Source organism: Zootoca vivipara, chromosome 5 (genome assembly GCF_965207765.1).
Source record: "Zootoca vivipara chromosome 5, rZooViv2.hap1.1, whole genome shotgun sequence".
Taxonomy (NCBI): domain Eukaryota; kingdom Metazoa; phylum Chordata; class Lepidosauria; order Squamata; family Lacertidae; genus Zootoca; species Zootoca vivipara.
Window position 1 is genome coordinate 46522648 of NC_142588.1, and position 19517 is coordinate 46542164.

The 19517-nt window shown below is 40.9% G+C and overlaps 1 protein-coding gene across 1 annotated transcript in view; it reads left to right on the forward strand.

The window, feature by feature from the left end:
- GFRA1 (GDNF family receptor alpha 1) overlaps positions 1–17691 on the forward strand; it is a 186279-nt gene extending 168588 nt beyond the window's left edge. Inside the window, exons 8-9 of the mRNA XM_035137505.3 lie at positions 13799–13852; positions 16143–17691. Coding sequence (XP_034993396.1) covers positions 13799–13852; positions 16143–16313 — 225 coding nt within the window. The 3' untranslated portion in view covers positions 16314–17691. The remainder of the gene's footprint in view (positions 1–13798; positions 13853–16142) is intronic.
- The last annotated feature ends 1826 nt before the right edge of the window (positions 17692–19517 follow it).

Consider the following 19517-nt stretch of genomic DNA (forward strand, 5'->3'; position numbering starts at 1 on the left):
TTTATTTCATTCCCCACTGACTTTTTATTCCTAGGTGTTCTAATCAGTTGCCTCACCTGAATAATAGATCTCTGCATTACCTTTAGACTGTTCTCCACACATTCCCTCCCCTCTCCTGCTTCCCAATCTATTATTTGGTTTCTGGAACACAATGAACTGTCACCCATTTTAGTATCTTGACTTTAAAATCAATGAGAACTTGGAATGCTGTTTATTCCTCCTTTACACAATGAGATTCTGTATATTTCAGCTGGTGCAGTAATAGGTGAATTGGCTCAAACCATCCCAGCCTCCTGGGGCTTTAGTGAGGACTGCAAATAGATTGGTCTTCACTCCTATCTTCACCATAATATATATATAATATATAAATATATATATAAAATAATATATAAATTTTTATTTATACCCCGCCCTCCCCAGTCAAAAACCGGGCTCAGGGCGGCTGACACCAACAGAACCACAATAAAACATAAAAACAATTAATTAAAATACAGATTAAAATACAGTATTAAAATTTAAAGTGCAGCCTCATTTCAAGTAGGCCATAAATCCAAGCCATGAGGGAGAAAAACACAGGGGTCAGGCTGAGTCTAACCCAAAGGCCAGGCGGAACAGCTCTGTCTTGCAGGCCCTGCGGAAAGATGACAAATCCCGCAGGGCCCTGGTCTCCTGGGAAAGAGCGTTCCACCAGGTTGGGGCCAGTACTGAAAAGGCCCTGGCTCTAGTAGAGGCCAATCTAGCCATCTTATGACTCGGGATCTCCAGAATATTATTGTTTGTGGACCTTAAGGTCCTCCGCGGGGCATACCAGGAGAGGCGGTCCCGTAGGTACGAGGGTCCCAAGTCGCATAGGGCTTTAAAGGTCAAAACCAGCACCTTAAACCTGATCCTGTACTCCACCGGGAGCCAGTGCAGCTGGTAAAGCACTGGATGAATGTGATCCCACGGCCGGGACCCTGTAAGGAGCCTCGCCGCGGCATTCTGCACCCGCTGGAGTTTCTGGGTCAGCTTTAAGGGCAACCCTGCGTAGAGCGAGTTACAATAGTCAAGCCTGGAGGTGATCGTCGCATGGATCACTGTGGCCAGATCGGGGCGAGAGAGGTAAGGGACCAACTGCTTAATGCGGCGGAGATGGAAAAATGCCACCTTTGCTGTGGATGCAACCTGCGCCTCCATGGAAAGGGAGGCATCAAAGGTTACACCCAAACTCTTGACAGAAGACACCAGTGCCTATTATTACACCATTTTGTACCAAGTCCTTAAATTGGGGTGTTTGAATGCAGTGCTGTGTTTCGGAGGACGTCATAATGTATAAATGATTAATATGATATACCTATTGCAGTTTTATTCCTTGCAGGTAATTTTCTTAGAGTGGTTGTGTGGTTTCTAAAAGCGAGAGTTGAGTGGTAGAGCACATGCTTTGATCTTCCTTGGAGACCTTGCACTGGGTCTCCTTGTTATTTCAATTACAGTTGTGGGGAATGTTACCTATGTGAAGGCCATCCCTACAATGGCGGTGAAGCTCTGAGACTTCCTTGTGGGGAGATGCATTCCAACCCTTTATAGTTGCCTTCAGCATTGTGCAAAGGCTCTGTTCCTCAGCATGGCATTTGGGGTCATCTGTGTTTGAGGCAACTTCTCCCCAAACTGACTTGTTGGACTGTAATTGCCAAACAATACTAGGCTTGGAATGAAAAGTGAAATTCTGAACATGCACAGCCTGCATTCAGTTTAAACCTTCCATCCTTGCCCACGATCACGACAAGAGAATCCTCCCATGATGCAGTCAAAACAAAATAAAAAAATTCCTTCCAGTAGCACCTTAGAGACCAACTAAGTTTGTCATTGGTATGAGCTTTTGTGTGCATGCACACTTCTTCAGATACACTGAAACGGAAGTCACCAGACCCTTATATATAGGAAGGCACCACACTGAGCCGCATGAAATGGAAGTCCACCCTCTCACTATATATAAGGGTCTGGTGACTTCTGTTTTAGTGTATCTGAAGAAGTGTGCATGCACTACAGGGAACCAGGCAGAGGGTCTTCTCAGTAGTAGCGCCCGCCCTGTGGAACGCCCTCCCATCGGAGGTCAAGGAGATAAACAACTACCTGACATTTAGAAAACACCTAAAGGCAGCCCTGTTTAGGGAAGTTTTTAATCTGTGATATTTTAATGTATTTTATTACTTGTTGGAAGCCACCCAGAGTGGCCGGGGAAACCCAGCCAGATGGGTGGGATATAAATAGATAATGATAATAATAATAATAATAATAATAATAATAATAATAATAATAATAATAATAGTTGTTTTGACTATGTCAGACCAACATGGCTACCTGCCTGTAACTCCCATGATGCAGTTAGCCTTAGGAAAATAGAGCCACTGCCACGAAGGGGAACTATTTCCTAGTGTGGTGTAGTGGTTAAGAGCGGTAGACTCGTAATCTGGGGAACCGGGTTCCCATCTCCGCTCCTCCACATGCAGCTGCTGGGTGACCTTGGGCTAGTCACACTTCTTTGAAGTCTCTCAGCCCCACCCACTTCACAGGGTTTCTGTTGTGGAGGAGGAGGGGAAAGGAGATTGTTAGCCGCTTTGAGACTCTTTCGGGTAGTGATAAAGCGGGATATCAAATCCAAACTCTTCTTCTTCTGAGGGTAACTGTAGCATGACATCATAAGATCGCTGGTAGATCAAGCCAGTTGGTCGTTTAATACATCATTCTGTTCTCATAGTGAAGCCCACAAACAGGATCTGAGTCCAACAGTGCTCTCCACACTTGTGATTCCCAAGAACAGGTATTCAGTGGCATACTGCAGTCATGGCTAGTAGCCATTGATAGCCCTATCGTTCATGAATTTGTCTAATCCTTTCAAAAGCCATCCAAGTTGGTGGCCAGCACTACATACTATGGGAACATTGTTGTTGTTTAGTCGTTTAGTCGTGTCCGACTCTTCGTGACCCCATGGACCAGAGCACGCCAGGCACTCCTGTCTTGCACTGCCTCCCGCAGTTTGGTCAAACTCATGTTCGTAGCTTCGAGAACACTGTCCAACCATCTTGTCCTCTGTCGTCCCCTTCTCCTAGTGCCCTCCATCTTTCCCAACATCAGGGTCTTTTCCAAGGATTCTTCTCTTCTCATGAGGTGGCCAAAGTATTGGAGCCTCAGCTTCACGATCTGTCCTTCCAGGGAGCACTCAGGGCTGATTTCCTTAAGAATGGATAGGTTTGATCTTCTTGCAGTCCATGGGACTCTCAAGAGTCTCCTCCAGCACCATAATTCACAATAAGTTTGTTGGGATAGTGGCTGGCAAACAAAGGCATAATATTCCCTCCCTGCACTGTGCAGTCTCAGTGAAGATCACCTCCTCCAATATCTAGGATTATTATTTCTTAAAAGTTACCCTGGTTGCTGCAAGATATGCAAGTAATGTAATGTATAGTTAGTCCCTTAGTATAAAAGTATTTGTATGTAGTGATCTTTGTTGAATGTTACTCAGTTCTCTGGAATTTTGATTGGAACTGATGGGAGCTGGTGAAAGCTGTACTAGGAATACACTGAGGGTTTCTTTAAAATACACACATAAGATTGCATTGTCAATGCTATTCCACAAAAACATAGCAAATGAAGCGCAATACAGTTTTTTTCTTCACATTTTAGCAGTTAAATCTTGTCTCGTGAAATTATGACTGGACATACGTAGTTTATGCCGAATATTCTCTTCTTGACAGCTTTCTATAATTTCACTCATTTATGTAGCCAAAACATAACACATTTATTTCCTGTGAACATAATTTTGCATAATCTGGTAATTAGAATATAATCTGATAACTGGGGCTTCATATTTTTTGTGAAATGTACTGCATAATTATCAGAGAGATGTTATAATTGGTTTTTTGTTAAGTGAGATTTCAGTTGTGGAAAAAAAATATGTTGCATTATAGTTTTTAATTCACTGGAAGATATTAGGAAGTTGTACAAGGGAAATGGCAATACTTAGAGGCTAGTAATCAGATCTTCAGGCCCACTGGCATTACTGGTGCTAATTTCTGAATAATTATGATATCTTCGTAGAATTGCTTTTACACCCTGTTCTGCAACAATTCTGTCAATGTTCCCACTGACTATAGAAGGAGGATAAGTAAATTATCCTTGACTATAGAAGGAGACTATAGAAGGAGAATAAGTAAATTCATCATTGCATACAGTGCTATCTCACAACCTGTCATTAGTGCAGTACTGGCTCAGTTATAAAAACTACAGTACTGTACTCTATTCAGAGGTGCTTACCCTGTTACAACCATTCTGCAGAATAGTGGACTGAGAGTAACCTGTTTCTCAAACTGTAGCTGGATTGGGATCAACACACCCCTGGCTTGGAGACCTCCCTGCACTGTTTAAAGCAATGCAGGACAGCAGCAAAGCCAAGGTTTGGATGAGCATGTAATCTGAACACAGAATCAGGGTTAAGGTCTCTCCACCTTAACTATGACTTGTAAGAAAAACCTTGGCTACAGGTTGTAGTTAAGGAGGACAGACTTGCTTAAATGTTGGGCTGACCTAAAAAGCATATGGAAGAGCAAAGCAGCTGCGATCTCTTCCTCAGGAGCCAGGATGTTTGCACAAAACCATGTCTGGCTTAGCATTATGTGTGAATGCAACCATAGTAAGAAGTCAGTGGTAGGAGCTCTCTTAGGAAGCTGCCTTATACCATGTTAGATCACTGGTGCATATAGCTCAGTATTGTCCACACTGACTGGCAGTGGGTCCCCAGGGGTCTCTCCCAGTCCTACCTGAATATGTCAAGGATTCAACCCGAGACCCTTTGCATGCAAAAGTTCTACCGCTGAGCTATGGCTATTCCCTTCACCTTCACCTCTGACGTCTCTGTATTCCCTTCACTGCCCTGTAAATTACTTGAGATAACTGAGACTTGAAACCAGAAGTAAACCAAACAGAAGAGCTAGTGACTGACACTCCTAGTTGCACATCTTAATGTGAGAATAGGCTTAACACAATTTAAGCATGTTGCTTAGAAGTATGGCTCTCAGCACCAACATATGTTCTGTGAAACCACCAGCTTTCCTCCAGACTCATGTCTTGGCCGTGAAACAGAACACATCTAATTATTCTCCAGTTGACATGCAAGAAATTGAATAAACGCTGTTGAGCAATGGACCCATCAAGTTGTATTGTACCATGCTGTTGTACCAAAAGGACAATTACTTTAGTGCTTTGATTTACAGAACACTTTTCATTATTATTATTTTAAAAGGTTTGAATATATATCATTGATACCATTTCAATGGATGATATTCAGATTCATTAAATTAAAATTATAGAGCTCACTAAACATTACTTTATAGCTGTCCAAATTATGACAGTGGGGGTGATAGCTTGACTGAATACTGGCAAGTTTTAATAATGTTATTATGGGTAGATTATAATTAGGGCTGTGTATAGTCAGTGCCAAAAAAGAATTCATGCTCGTCAGTAGGAAACCCACATTCTATATGCATATTGCAAGGAAAATTAAGTCAATTTATTCCAAGTACAAACTTGGGTGTTTCTGATTATAGAGCAGACCTTGACTTTTTGACAAGAACTGATGTGATAAGATTGAAAAGAGGCACAAGAAAATGGAGATTAGTGGACGACAATAACTAATGAAAAACAAGTGAAAATGGGAAGGTGCTGTGAAGTTGGGAAAAGGTGGGAAAGTAGTGAGGGAATATAATTTTTAGAACTTTGAGGGCTAAGCTTGGAGCAACATGAAAAGTGTATTTGCATTTAATGTACTCTTTTTTAAAAAGCAACTGATGGGGGCTGATAATTAGTAAGATCGCAGCAGGGAGGGAGTGGGAATTTGATAGGTTTATAAGTGTGATTTTCTTTTTCTTTTTTTAAGAAAACTTTATTTCTTTCTTTAAAAACATTACAGAGAAAACCCTCAAACATAACTCAAACAAATTATAATACAATTACAGTACAGATGTTTCCTCATAACTCAGATAAAAGTTAAAGGAAACGGTATACTGTATTACCAGTCAGAAGTATTTTAATTTGTATTTTTGTTTACTTTTGTCTAATTTTTATTTAAAAATTCTTGACTTTCTTTCCTTTTGGTTTTTTTGTTTTTTGGTTCTTTTCTTTATTTTATTTTCTGTCCTTTTCTTCTTCAGGTTTGGTTTATTGCGGGATATAAGTGTGATTTTCAGCAGGACCCAGTGCAGAAGAGAATTTGTATAATTATCATCCCACCGCCACCAGTGGTTGTTATCTGCAAATTTGAAAATGTATCTGTGTTGCATTTAACATCACATGTAGTTTGGCCTTAAGAACAGAGGTGGCAGGGGAATTACCTTAGATGGGAAGTACTACAAATTCTGGAAGTTATGCAGGAAGGATATACTTTGGGGCATTGGTGGTAGTGCAGAGGGCTGTACTCTTATGCCTAGTTTGCAGCTACATATCCTAAACTTTTGGTCCACAAACAAATATAGCTCTGCAGAAATGCCCTACTCACAAACAACTCCAAGCCTGAAGGTGTTTCTAGTCATCGTCATGCCTTGATGGCGGAAGGAGCCACAATACTAAAATCCAAAGCAACTGGAATTATTGCAAAGTGACTGTTCAGTTTTATATATGAAATCATAAAAAACCAGTCAACCTAAGGTGCTGAGTTATTAAGCTAGCAAAAAGGGATTCCACAAATGCTTTTACTGTTCTGTTTTCTTATTTGCCCTTCTTTATGCAGAAAAAAGTGTTAGCTGGAGGCAAATCAATTTTTTTAAGGTCACATTATGAGAATGGCATAATATCCACTAAAAATAGGAGGCATAAAACTCTAAGAGTTTATTTGAATCAAACAAATGAGTGACTGAAAAAGGAAGCTCATCCTTAGCTGGTGAGTACATCACAGTGAAAGGCTGTTACCAGGACACATATTTTAAATTGATAAATGAATATCTGATGAGTTCTGCTCTCTAATGTTAAGCTGCTGCCAGAGAGAGGAGAGCAGGTGGCATCTTAACACTGGCCACAAGATGTTGTATATAGAACCATGAATGACATGGAATTCACACTTTGAATCAGTCTGCTGTCTTTGGAAACATTTACAGCTACAGTCATACCTCGGTTTAACCACGCCTCAGTTTGAGTATTTTCAGTTTAAGTACTCCGTGGACCTGTCTGGAACGGATTAATCCACTTTCCATTACTTTCAATGGAAAGTTCGCTTCAGGTTAAGTACGCTTCAGGTTAAGTACGGACTTCCGGAACCAATTACACTCATACCTCGGGTTAAGTACGCTTCAGGTTGAGTACTCCGAGGAGCCATCTGGAACAGATTAATCCACTTTGCATTACTTTCAATGGGAAAGTTTGCTTCAGGTTAAGTACGCTTCAGTTTAAGTACTCCACGGACCGTCTGGAACGGATTAATCCACTTTCCAGTACTTTCAATGGGAACGTTCGCTTCAGGTTAAGTATACTTCAGGTTAAGTACAGACTTCCGGAACCAATTGTGTTTGTAAACCGAGGTACCACTGTACGCAAAAAGAAGAGAGGAATCAGCTTTGGCTGATTTGACACACATACCCTATCCAAGGCTCCCTGACCCAGATATCTGCACTTTAGGAAAGGTTTAAGCATTGGAATTGATCAAAAGAATGGGTTTGTGTGTCTAGCTTGTCAGTTTTGAACTATGTTTGGAATGTGTTTTTAGAAAAGCAGAACTCACCAGATAGAACAGAAGTCTGCAAAAATCAGCGGAAAAGATTAATTACAATATGGAAGTCCATCAAATGCAAAAAAAGACAGCAGTAGTGTTTTGGGGTGAGGAGAAAATAGCAACCAAGAATGAAAGATTACAGAGCAGGAATCTGTTAGCCAGAGAAGTAGCACAGAAAATTTATGGGGGGGGGGGAGATGGTGGTTATGGGGAAAGATGGTAGTTATGGGAAAGGGCATGCCATGGTTAGAAAGTTATTTGCTGACCCTGCACAGAGGGAAAGAGTCAAGGTTGATTAGCAGGAAATATATAAAAACCTCTCTCTATCTCCCTCACAGAGCTACAGTTCCCAGAGTGGTTTAACAGTCAGTCCCTCTTTCCAGGGCACTCTGGGATTTGTAATTCTGTGAGAGGGATAAGGGTGTTCTGACAACGCTCAGCACCCTTAACAGTTCCCAGGATTCTTTAGGGGAATCCATGACTATTCAAAGTGGCATGGGGCCCAAGCCTTTCTTGACAGCTGCTTCCACCTCTTTTACCTCCTTGGTAGCTGTAATACCAGACTAGGCCTCTCACGTCCTTCTCCATTTCTGTTTTCCTGACCTCCCCCAAGCATCTGATATAGAGCTTTGGCCAGCACACAATGTAAGGGTGGGAGCAGGCTGTGTCTGAATGCTGTTGAAAGGTAGAATAGAAGATGACACTTCTGACATCACTGAGCTTCCACCATGGGCTCTTTTGTACTCTGTTCTTCCTTTGCCTCCGCTTCAACAATAACTTCTACACAAGAGCAAAGGAAGGGTGAAGTAGGTTTGAGTTCAGTAGGGTCGTGCATGTGCGTGGTGTGAGCATGTGTGTGAGCACAGAGGGGGTGAGGCCTCCCCAGGAGTGCCCTTGTACAACAACTAGCAATGTTAGGGAAGGGGGTGGCATTTTGGAGTGGTAGCCAGAAGGATGGGTGTGATCACTGGGGCCAGCCCCTGCCTGGATGGTGTCACCTCAGGGCCGGCTCTAGGGGTAGGCTGGGTGGCGCAGTGCGCCGGGCTGGCAGGGGGGCACAGGGCTGCATGCTGCGCCCGCCCACAAGGGCAGGGGCGCCGGAGCGATCTCCGCACCACGGTGCCAGGGCGCCCAACATGCTTGAGACGGCACTGTGTCCCCTTTTGCTAGGCTGAGAGGGGGCCCTTGCTTTGATCTCACCTTGATCCTGAAGCCCCCCGTTTCTTCCCTGGCAGTTGCAGATCTCACCAGCTGCCCTACAAAGCATTTCCAGCCAGTAGGAATGATAGGCAAGGAAAGGCAGCAACTTGCTCTTTTATCTGGCAGTTTCCAGGTCTGATCCAAGTGGATCCCCCACCCCACGCCGCCACTGTTTCCCTTTGAACCCTAGAAACAGACCTCTCAGACCTTTTCCTTCCTGCCCAATCCAGGATCATGCCTGCTCATCCCAGCCCAGATGCCACAGGTGGTGTACAGCTGATGGTGATGATAATGATAAATAATAATAATAATAATTTATTATTTATACCCCGCCCTTCTGGCTGGGTTTCCCAAATGCCACCTCGCCAAATTTGCCACACACACAAACCCAGCAACTACCCGGTTTGCCCTTAAGCAAATATATCACAGGGTGGCAGAAAAGGGGAGGGAGACATGGGGGATTTTCCTACCACTGGCTGTCTCCAATTGATTCTTCCTGTGAGTTAGCAGCCTTTCATAGAAAAAAAGATTCACCATTCCTGCTGTCAAACCAGAAATTTAAGAATTGTTATTTTAAGAAATAAATTTTAAAGGAAGTGTATTGCCTAATAATGTTGGTTTGAAACATTTCCCCTTCATTTTGCAGTTTTTTATTTATTTTCCTGCCCGTGAGTCATAGGGCACTTCTTTTACAGCCTCACTCTCAGGCTTATCACTGCAACCATAAGGACCCCAAATCCTCCCTCTCTTAAATAGAAATCTGAAGGTCTTACTATTTCAACATGAGTTAATGGATAAAAAAAATAGTCGTATGGGCCATATGTTCTTTGTCTCTTGGTTGGATACTCAGGGATTCTTGAAAATGTAGCTTTGAATGTATATCAGAAACTGCACTCATATTTTAATGGACTAAGGTGGGGGGAAGTTCGAGGATTTCTTTATACAGCTGTACTAAGGTGCACATCTAGCTAAAAGCAGCAGATCTACAATATCCAGGGTTTGTATGGGGGAGATTTTGTTATTTGTTTTATCTGTTTGTAGCAGCTTTTCCATTTTCCAGCTACTTTTAATGCAGAGAGAATATTCAGGGCATTTTGTGTTTAAAAGGACACTCTTACAGGTAAAAATGTAAAGGTAAAACAGTCACTTTATTTTTCACTTTATTGTTAAAAAGCAAACAAAAAGCAGTTCCGTTTTCCAGTATTTTGTCATATATCCTTTAAAAAATGTAGTCTGCTTTTCTTTGATGTCTTGGAAATGAAAAGGAGGTGCATCAAAGCCTCAACAGGCTGACTGTTAAGCAAGTCTGGTGCCATGATGCTGCTGATTGAAATAATTTCATTAAGATAACTGAGAAAATATGATTTGAATTGGGCAAAATATTCTTCAGACTGGTATGTAATTATGAAGCAATCGTATTGCCCAATCCTTACTTGAAAGAAAGTGCCACCTACCTAGTGCAAACAGGACTTACTCCCAAGTAAGCCTGTAGATTATTACATTCTTAAGCAATTTGACCACAGATAATATTCATGCTCTAACAGTGGATTTTCCTTACAGCTGATTCAGCACCCAAGTAAAGGTCAGGCTTCTTTGTAGTGCAAGAGTGCAAGGCTGATTGCCTCCACAGCTTAAATAGCACAGCACCTCGGCTTTGTGGACTAGAATTGTTTTATGCTGAATTGAATCCTTATTTTAGCAGGCTCTGCTTCTGATATGTACTTTGCTTGTTTTCCCAGTTGAAAGTAATTTATATTGCAGCGTATTGTTGGATCGCTGGGCTAATAAGAAAACACTATTGACAAGGCTGATAGATGCAGCTTGTGTTTAGGAAGAGCAAAAGAGTTAAACTGATTGCATTTTTACAGTCAAGTGCATTTCGCACTTTATAGTTTGTGTCCTACTGTTAAGAAAACAGGTTGGATGAATAGTAAATCTCTGTAATCAAGAGAACAAAGGATTATGCAGTGGTGTTTGCTATGAATATTTCAAGGAGATGGTTGGCTGGAGAATAGTTGGGGAAAGAAAGATACTTTCCTCCAGCCTTTTGTTGCAAGGCTTCCTAACTTACTACTCACCCACTATAGCTGTGACTTTTAAGTACAGCTTGAGGTTTTTATCCCCATACTGCAAACATCTGCTGATTTCTGCACATGAGGACATGGTTAAAGGCACAAAGGCCTACCATGCTGCACACACCCACACCGCCCCAGTCAACTGAAAGGCCTACTATCTAGGGGCACTACCAAGAAGAATTTACCCCCTCCAAATAAAAATGTGGGGTAAAGACTGGTGATCATTGGCTAAAATAGGATTGGACATTCTTCTGGAGGCCCCGTTTCAGTGGTGGAAGGAAAAGTCGGTGGAGCAAGGGTTGTAATTCTAAGCCTTGCACGGGAGGCTGCATTTCATCCACACAAGAGTCAGAGGATTCTATACACACCCATTTCTCTCCACCTACCATAAGACAAGCAAGAGGTATTGTCACAGTTCTTAAGGTACTCAAGGAGAGTGTGTCCTGGGGAGAGGAAGCATGACTGGGGGGGACGGACTGTGGATTCTGCTCACAAAGTTACTATTTTGTTTCTAATGTATAAGAAGTAGGGTTTTAATCGAATTTAGTTTCAGTTGTTTGATGTTGTTTGATCATACTTGACAAATTATCAAAAAATTCAAAAGTCAGGTTTTGCTTTTTAATGTAACCAGCCCCACAAAAAGACTTCGCAGGGGGGGGGTGGAGTTTGTAACTGAATTCCACACTAGGAGATTCAATCAAAGCAATGCAGTCATTAGTTTCGTTGGAATCTGCATGCCACACTGTTAAGGGTTGTGGTGAAAAGTTCAGAAAGACAACTATATATATATATATATATATATATATATATATATATATATATATATAAAAGTAATTACACATTCTCTCTCTGAATTCTACAGTAATGTATGGCTTCAAGGCAAAGTAGTGGCTCACTGGAAATCCCTATCAGTTTCACAAGTACTTATTCAATCATTACGTTTCTGAATCTTTCATACTAACCATACAGTCATACCTCGGGTTAGGAACGCTGCGGGTTACGCATTTTCGGGTTGCGGACCGCGCCGAACCTGGAAGTACTGGAACAGGTTACTTCAGGGTTTTGGCACTCGCGTGTGCGCAAAAACACAAAATGACATCATGCGCAGAAGCACCGAATCACATGACACGTATGGCACAGACGAGCGCTTCAGGCTACGAACACTGCGGGTTGCGAATGTGCCTCCCGCATGGATCACGTTCGCAACAGAAGGTATGACTGTATTAATGTTATCATTAACATCTGTATTCTAGTTGGAAGATACTGTGCAAAATATTGCCCAAATTACATTCAATTTTGCTAAATTTCAAACTTGAACATCAAAATTACTGTAGAAATCAAAATATAGATGTAGAAGTTAAAAGTTCTGTTTTTAACTGGGAAGATATAGTAATTCTCAATTCAGCCCATATATAGTTCCTTGCTCTTGAAATCCTGTTCTGAATTAATGCAACATTATCTCTTGATTTTCTCATCAGCACAGTACACTAGCTTAGTGTGCAAGCCATTATTAGAGACATTAATTTTTCTTGCACTAGAATTACACCAGTTTCTCTTTGTCCTGTAAGATTGGCGCAAAAGAAAGAAAGGATTTGTCCCTTAGGATATAATTACTGGGTATCATGCTCTCTGCACAGAATTTTATATATATTTTTTCCATTGCCTGTGATTTAGTGATACACTGCTACTTTATAGTACAACAGTCTATGCCAGCTTTTCCATTATAACCCCCTTTTACAGGTTTATAACTCAGCAGTAAAATGTACTCTTCCAATTTGAAACTTGGCATGTTACATCTCAGTCTGGAGGCTAACTCCCCACCCACCACCCACCCCAGATTTATTTTTTTTATTTTTTTTGCTTTACAGAAGTAAAATAAGTGGGCATGTATCTTTATTTCCTCTAACTACAGAAGCTATACTTTACAGGAGAAAAAACAGTTTACTATTTTTTGCTGATGTTGTTATTATGATCCATTTTATCTCCTAAGCCGAAAAGTAACTGAAGACGGTTTTGCTGTGTAGCTTTGTTCCTGATGAAATTATCTGTTGTGCTGCTATATACAGGTTGCTTAGTTAAATGAAGGATGGCTGGTTTAATGACACCTTGATAGCTTTGCTAGAGTCTTCCCCCTTTTCATGGAGACCTAGGAAGGTAGCAGGGAGATGGTCCCATGTGCCAGGGTTGCAGCGTACCTGATAAAAAGTTTGTTTGTGATTTGAAATAGTGCTGTAATTAGCAGTGTTCTTTGGAGCAAACTACTATACATTGCCGTTTGAACATACACAGCCTGTACAGTCTTAATAATCCTACGCTGCTACTAATGGTAGATTACTGATTTCAGAAGGTATTTATTGTAATGCATTTGCATTTATTTGGTTGGACCAGGGAAGATCTTGTTCTTAGCCCAAAGACTTGCACAAAATAGCTTGTAAGCCATAGGACTGGAATAGATTGAAAAGGCTGAAAACATTATGAGTACTATCTTCCTTTCCCAATGAAGCATCTAGCATGCCCATAAACCTCTAATTGCATACCAGCATGACCCATTACAAGCATCAAACAATATAAAATATTACTTGGAATAGTTAGGCGGGGCGTGTCCAATACCTTTGTGCTTAGTGGTTCAGGTATGTTTTAGTACCTGCTTTGAAATCCATAGCAAAAAAAATCTCTTAAAGTTGTATTCACACATGAGTTACATTGTTCCCCCATATAGTAAGCCTGCAATTTATGCACATTTTATTTCTGCACATTCAGCTTTATGTGCCTCTTTGTCTTTCTACAGGTACCAAAGCAGAGTTTCAATGAATCTGTAGCTACGGAACTGTGTGTGACTGGGGTAAGATTTTTCGCCTTGTTGTGGCAATTGCTACTAGCAAAAATATTCCTTTGAATAATTTTTTTGGAGCCTTTCTTCTAAAAGGGCTAGAGGTTACACCCTACAGAGATTGTGGAGGCAAATCCTGCAACATCCTATATTGTTGTAGTTAGTTCTGATAGCAATGACAGCCTCGAGCTCAGTCCCTCTTACTGATTAATCTGCCAGCCCTGCCAAAATAGGCAATGCTGGGAAGCAGCATCAGCAAAGTATAGCTTATAAGACCTCCAAGTCCTCCTGACCTTAGTCTTCCAAAACATTTATTGCCTTTAATGAATTCATTAGAATTTTTGGTAACTGTATGCTATTATACAATAGCATAGTATGCCCAGTTGATGTTAACTCATGACATGGCCTGCTCAGTGATGGTTCTCCCTTTGACAAATACCCTTCTTGGTGAGGTGTGTCTGTCTCCCTTATTACAGACTTTTCAGAGGAATGTTAAAACATTCCTGTTTACCTAGGCATTTGGTAGCTGAAAGATACTAATCCTGGCAACACTGAAATTATTGTCTGTGAGAATGTGATTGCTTTTAGAATGTTTTGATGATATTGATGTCTTTGCCTCCCTGGGCTCCTTTTGGAGGAAGGGTAGAATATAGATGGAAACAACAACAACATTATCATCATCAACAACATTAGTAGTAGTAGTAGTAGTAGTAGTAGTAGTATTGGTTAGGAGGCTCAGATCCATGTCCAGAATAGCCATTCACCTTCAGCCATGTAGCAGAAAGGTAATTGCATTTTTAATTCTTAGGAAGCACGTAATTTTCAGGTCACATGATAATTACCCTTTATCTTTGAAACGTAATTAACTGGTAATCTGCAGGAACATGGCTCTTAGCAAGACCCTTAAGCATAGTCAATCAGATTTTATGGCTGACAGAATACTGATCTTGAATAAATGAAATGACAGTTGCTTAAACCATGCTAGGAACAGGATTGACCATTTGCCCACCACTAATGCTCTCTCCTGGAACTTTTGGCCTTCACCCTTAGGCTATTCTACCACCTGACATGAAAACACTGACTGAATGTGCATACCCATCAAAACATGTGTGTCCCCATTTGGGGGAAAATAGATCTTTTAAGAGTTAGATCAATTCATTAATTCTTTGGAAACCACAATATAACTATAAATGGATCAGAGCTTTGCAGTATTAAAAGATCTAGATATAACCCTAGGTGGTGAAGCACTCCTGTCAAGGCCACTTCAGTTTTGACAGGAGACAGTTTACTTGAAAGTGCCGGCTCATATACAGAAAACCAACAAACAACTAGGCTTTCCTTTATTGAAGTATAGCCTTTCCTGAATAAAAGCAGGAATGGGTAAGAGTCTGGCATCTCTATTTTATGGACATAAATAATGTGGGCATCTCTGGGACATAAATTCCAATCTCAGGCCCAGCCATCTGTGCTTCTCAATGTGCCCCACAGGAGTCTCCCCAGGCTACAACTGTCGCCATAGCTGCCAAGTTTTCCCTTTTCTCGCGAGGAAGCCTATTCAGCATAATGGAATTTCCCTTTAAAAAAGGGAGAACTTGGCAGCTATGACTGTCGCTGCCACCGCTTTGCAAGCTCTGTGAGTGTTTTTACCCCTCACTGACATAAGCCCACAAGGTTGTCCAGAAGGGAATGAGTCCCTGGGCTGAAAAAGGTTCCTCTCCTCTGTCCTGTATGGGTTATGTCATTCTCCTCCTGCAAGGCAAGGTCTACCTTGACATTGAGTCATTCTCGGTGGCCTTAGCAATGTGGCCTCAGTATCCTACATCAGGACCTGTACAGCAAACTAATGAGTCTCTTTAAATACAATTATATTTTTTAAATTTGTGTTTATGAATAAGCTTTGCTTACCATTTCAAATCACACTTGGAAGTCTCAACCTCCTTTGTGTGGAATAAGGGTTAAGATACAACATTGATAGAGGGCTTTGTATTATTATTTTCTTCCTCCTCTTCCTCTTCCCTTTGTTATCTTTTTAAATCTTTTCTATTGTATTCTGTGTTGAAAACTTGCAATAAAAAAGTTGATTATCAGATCACACTGAAAGTAACATGAGTATTACTAGAAGTTTCCTCCCTATGCCAAGACCTTCTGGATCACTTCATTCTAGTGAAGCTGCCTGGTCTGAATGAGGAAAGTACCGTAGCTTGCAGCCACAGTAAAGTAGGGATTGTTTAAGAGCACTGAAAAGATGGAAAGATATGCGGGTGAAAAATTGGTGACCAAAGGAAATGATTCTGTTTTGCAGAATGCTCTTGGGAAAGGAAGCGTGGCAGGCGGCTCCACTAGTCACATGTCCTCTGACAATTCATCTCCTCTTCGTATAAGCATCCGGCCAAGCACACTTCTCATGCTGGTGGCAACTTCACTCTCATCTTGCTTGTACCCACGTTCATCAGAAACCTCATATCTGCTTTAACAAAAGGACTTGTACAAAGGAAATAAAATGAAGCTGATTTGTTCCCTGTCCTCCTCTGTTAATTGTTCTGAAATAAAAGTTCTAGGAGCTAAGTTGAAGCACTTTGCTATAAAAAAAATAATAGTTCTGGATTGTCATCCCCGTCTTCATTATATTATATTATAATTTCCTAATTTTTAAAGGACGCTTCTTGTGTTACTTAGGAGCTTTGTGAAATACTTGATGCAGTATTACATTCCAAACCCAGAAGGCTTTGGGACATGCAATGTTTTAAAAGAGATGGAATGTCAATTTGCATGTAAATCATCCAGATTTCATCCTTTCCTTTCTTTCTTGTTTTCCTTGTTTAAAAAAAATAAAAAATCTGCCCAATAAAAAAGAGGCCATGTAGCTTAGAATCCTGCTTCTCTCATTTGCAGCACAATTAGTCAGGAAGTTCTCCTGTGCAAGACCCATTGTAATAAAGGGGATCTCAGCCAGAGCATTTGAGTGCTTTTGTGCAGTTTCCAATTATTTCAGTGTAAAATGAGAGCAAAGACACACACTAGCTGAAATCGGTTCCAAAGCCAAAGTCATGGCTTCCAATTGGAGTGGAGCTGTTTTCAAAGGGGATCCAGGATACCCTTGATTTTTCTGACAGGTTTTGGGCCCTTTCCATAAATATTTGCTATGTGGACCTCACAAAGACGTGGCTCCCTCGGAAGTCTCCTGCATACTGAGGAGGCAGCAGTCTTCTCACCTGCTCCCTTGGCAGACCAGAGACCTCTAAGAAGACAAGGGAGGCCTTGCATAAAGAATTTCCTGGTGGATTTTGGCCTTGACTGTTTTTAATTATTATTATTATTATTATTATTATTATTATTATTGTCAAATTAAACATATTTTGAAGTATATATATTAAAAAGGGATCAGGCTGTTGACATATGATGAATGTCTTCCTGGAGTGTGAATTTTATGAAACTTCTTCGTGTTTATAGATGGCTACCAATGTTTTAATGTTTTAGCATTCTCTTCCATGTTTATATATGTAAGTGGTTTTGCAGTCCTTGCTGTGAAACCATTGTAAGTCATATACCAATGTAACACGTTTTCTTCAAAATTTCTGAAGAAATAGAGAGCGATATTAAACTTTCTAACACTGTTTTATTTTTCTGATTATGATCATTTAGCCATGACAAAAAGAAAAGAAAAACATATCCTATATTAACAAGAAACAACCATTGTGAATATTTCAGTAACCTAAAATTATTTTATCTTTCTGAGGATATATTTTAAAAAAGACAGAAAAGCTCAGCTATACAACTGTTGGTCTTCTTTATTGTAATTATACAGTTTAGTTATTTTACTGTTGATTGAATAAAAATGACATGAATCTTAATTATTCTAAAGAAACACTATTATCCGCCTATATTTGCTTCTGGGGAAAGAGGTACAGTATAAAACTTTGGTTTCTTGCCCAAATACAGGAAACCACAAGCACAGCAGATGACTAGAAAGTATTGCTCCATTTTCTTCCACACAAACAGAGGTGTGGGTGTTGCGTGACCTTCTACGTGCCATTCTGGATTGCAGAATATGGAGCTTCCAAATAGCTGATTTCACGTGCTCAGTATATCTGATGTAGTAACTAGTACAGTCTTTGAGCTGAGGTATTCCTGCAGAGGCAATGGAATTTCCAATCAGCTGATTGGATATACTAAGTGTGTAAAACAATGTGGCAACTGATTTATCCTCCAATTAAGAAGTCCTTGTGCCACAAAAATAACCTCACACTAGAATGTGCTGCTGTAATCACTTTTTAACCAGATAGATGCACTGGCCCTTCAAGTCCCATACTGCATCACTGCCTAAATCACATCCATTTCTGGACCTCCACATGAAGCATCATTAGAGATGCACATGTAAAGGAAATAAGACCTTAGTCTTATGCACGGTGCCATTTTCCTATGACAATATATGTGAGTATGGAAGACCATCATTTTTTTACCTGCCACATTTATGTGCCTTGCTGCCAGGAAGTGGTAGCTACCAGTGTGTTTAATTTGGCACCCAGTGGTAATGTTCCATATGGACTGTGTTAGGACATCTGAACTAAATCTAGTGTAGTTATGGGGAACCTGTGTCTCACCTGATATTGCTGGACTACAATTCCCCTCATCCTGATCATTGACCATGATGGCTGGGACCATAGCTGCCAAGTACCCCGTTTTCCCCGGGAAACCCCCATATTTTCTTACCGTTTCTCGCAGGTGTCCCAAATGGCAAAATACCCCATATTCCCCTGGATTACGGAGCTCCTGCCGGCGGCCATGTTCTTCTGGTGCCGCAGCGGCACCGGAAGTCGCTTCTATGCACTTCCGGACATGCGTAGAAGCGACTTCCAATGCCACTGTGCCCATTTCCAAAATGTCTGCAGCGCCAGAAGTCGCTTCTACGCATGTCCGGAAGTGCATAGAAGTGACTTCCAATGTCATGGCACTGCTGATCCTGGATTTTTCAATCCGGAACTTGGCACCTATGGCTGGGAATGGGAGGGAGTGCAACATCTGAAGAGCAATCCATCTCAGTTCTACTGCAACAAGGGTAAATTGGTGATAGTGTGGAGGCAGCATCCATTTTCTTCAAACGTGTAGTGGAAAAACTATAGCATGATCCAGAAATCAGTAGAAAGGGGCCACAGTGAGTATGAATTAGTGAGAGAACTGAGATGACTCACCCTACTACCATTCTAAGTGGGATTCTGCTATGACAGAGACAACTATTTTAGTGCAACCCAGTGAGGCAGATATATATGTTAGCTGTTAGCTATTTACAATGACCAAGAGTTGTCATCTGTAACTGATTGGCAGAGAGTTCTGCTTCTATTTGCCTTGCACAAAGTGACTAAGGCAGCAATCCTATATCTACTTACATAGGATTAATCCCCACTGAACACAATGGGATTTACTTCTGCATAGATATGTATAGGATTACACTGTTAATCTGTGACCACAGAAGCCAATATGTGACACTGTCACATTAACACATTTAGGATTAAGATCATTTCAGTAGACCCTAGACAGTTTACTGCAGAATGATACCATAGTTTGAATTGTAAAGCACTAAGAGTTGCAGGCAAAGTATCCAGTTTCTTTTCAAAAACAAAAACAAAAACCTAACAGTAGTCATTTGCTTCCAGCTCATGGGACTGCTGCCATGAAAGGT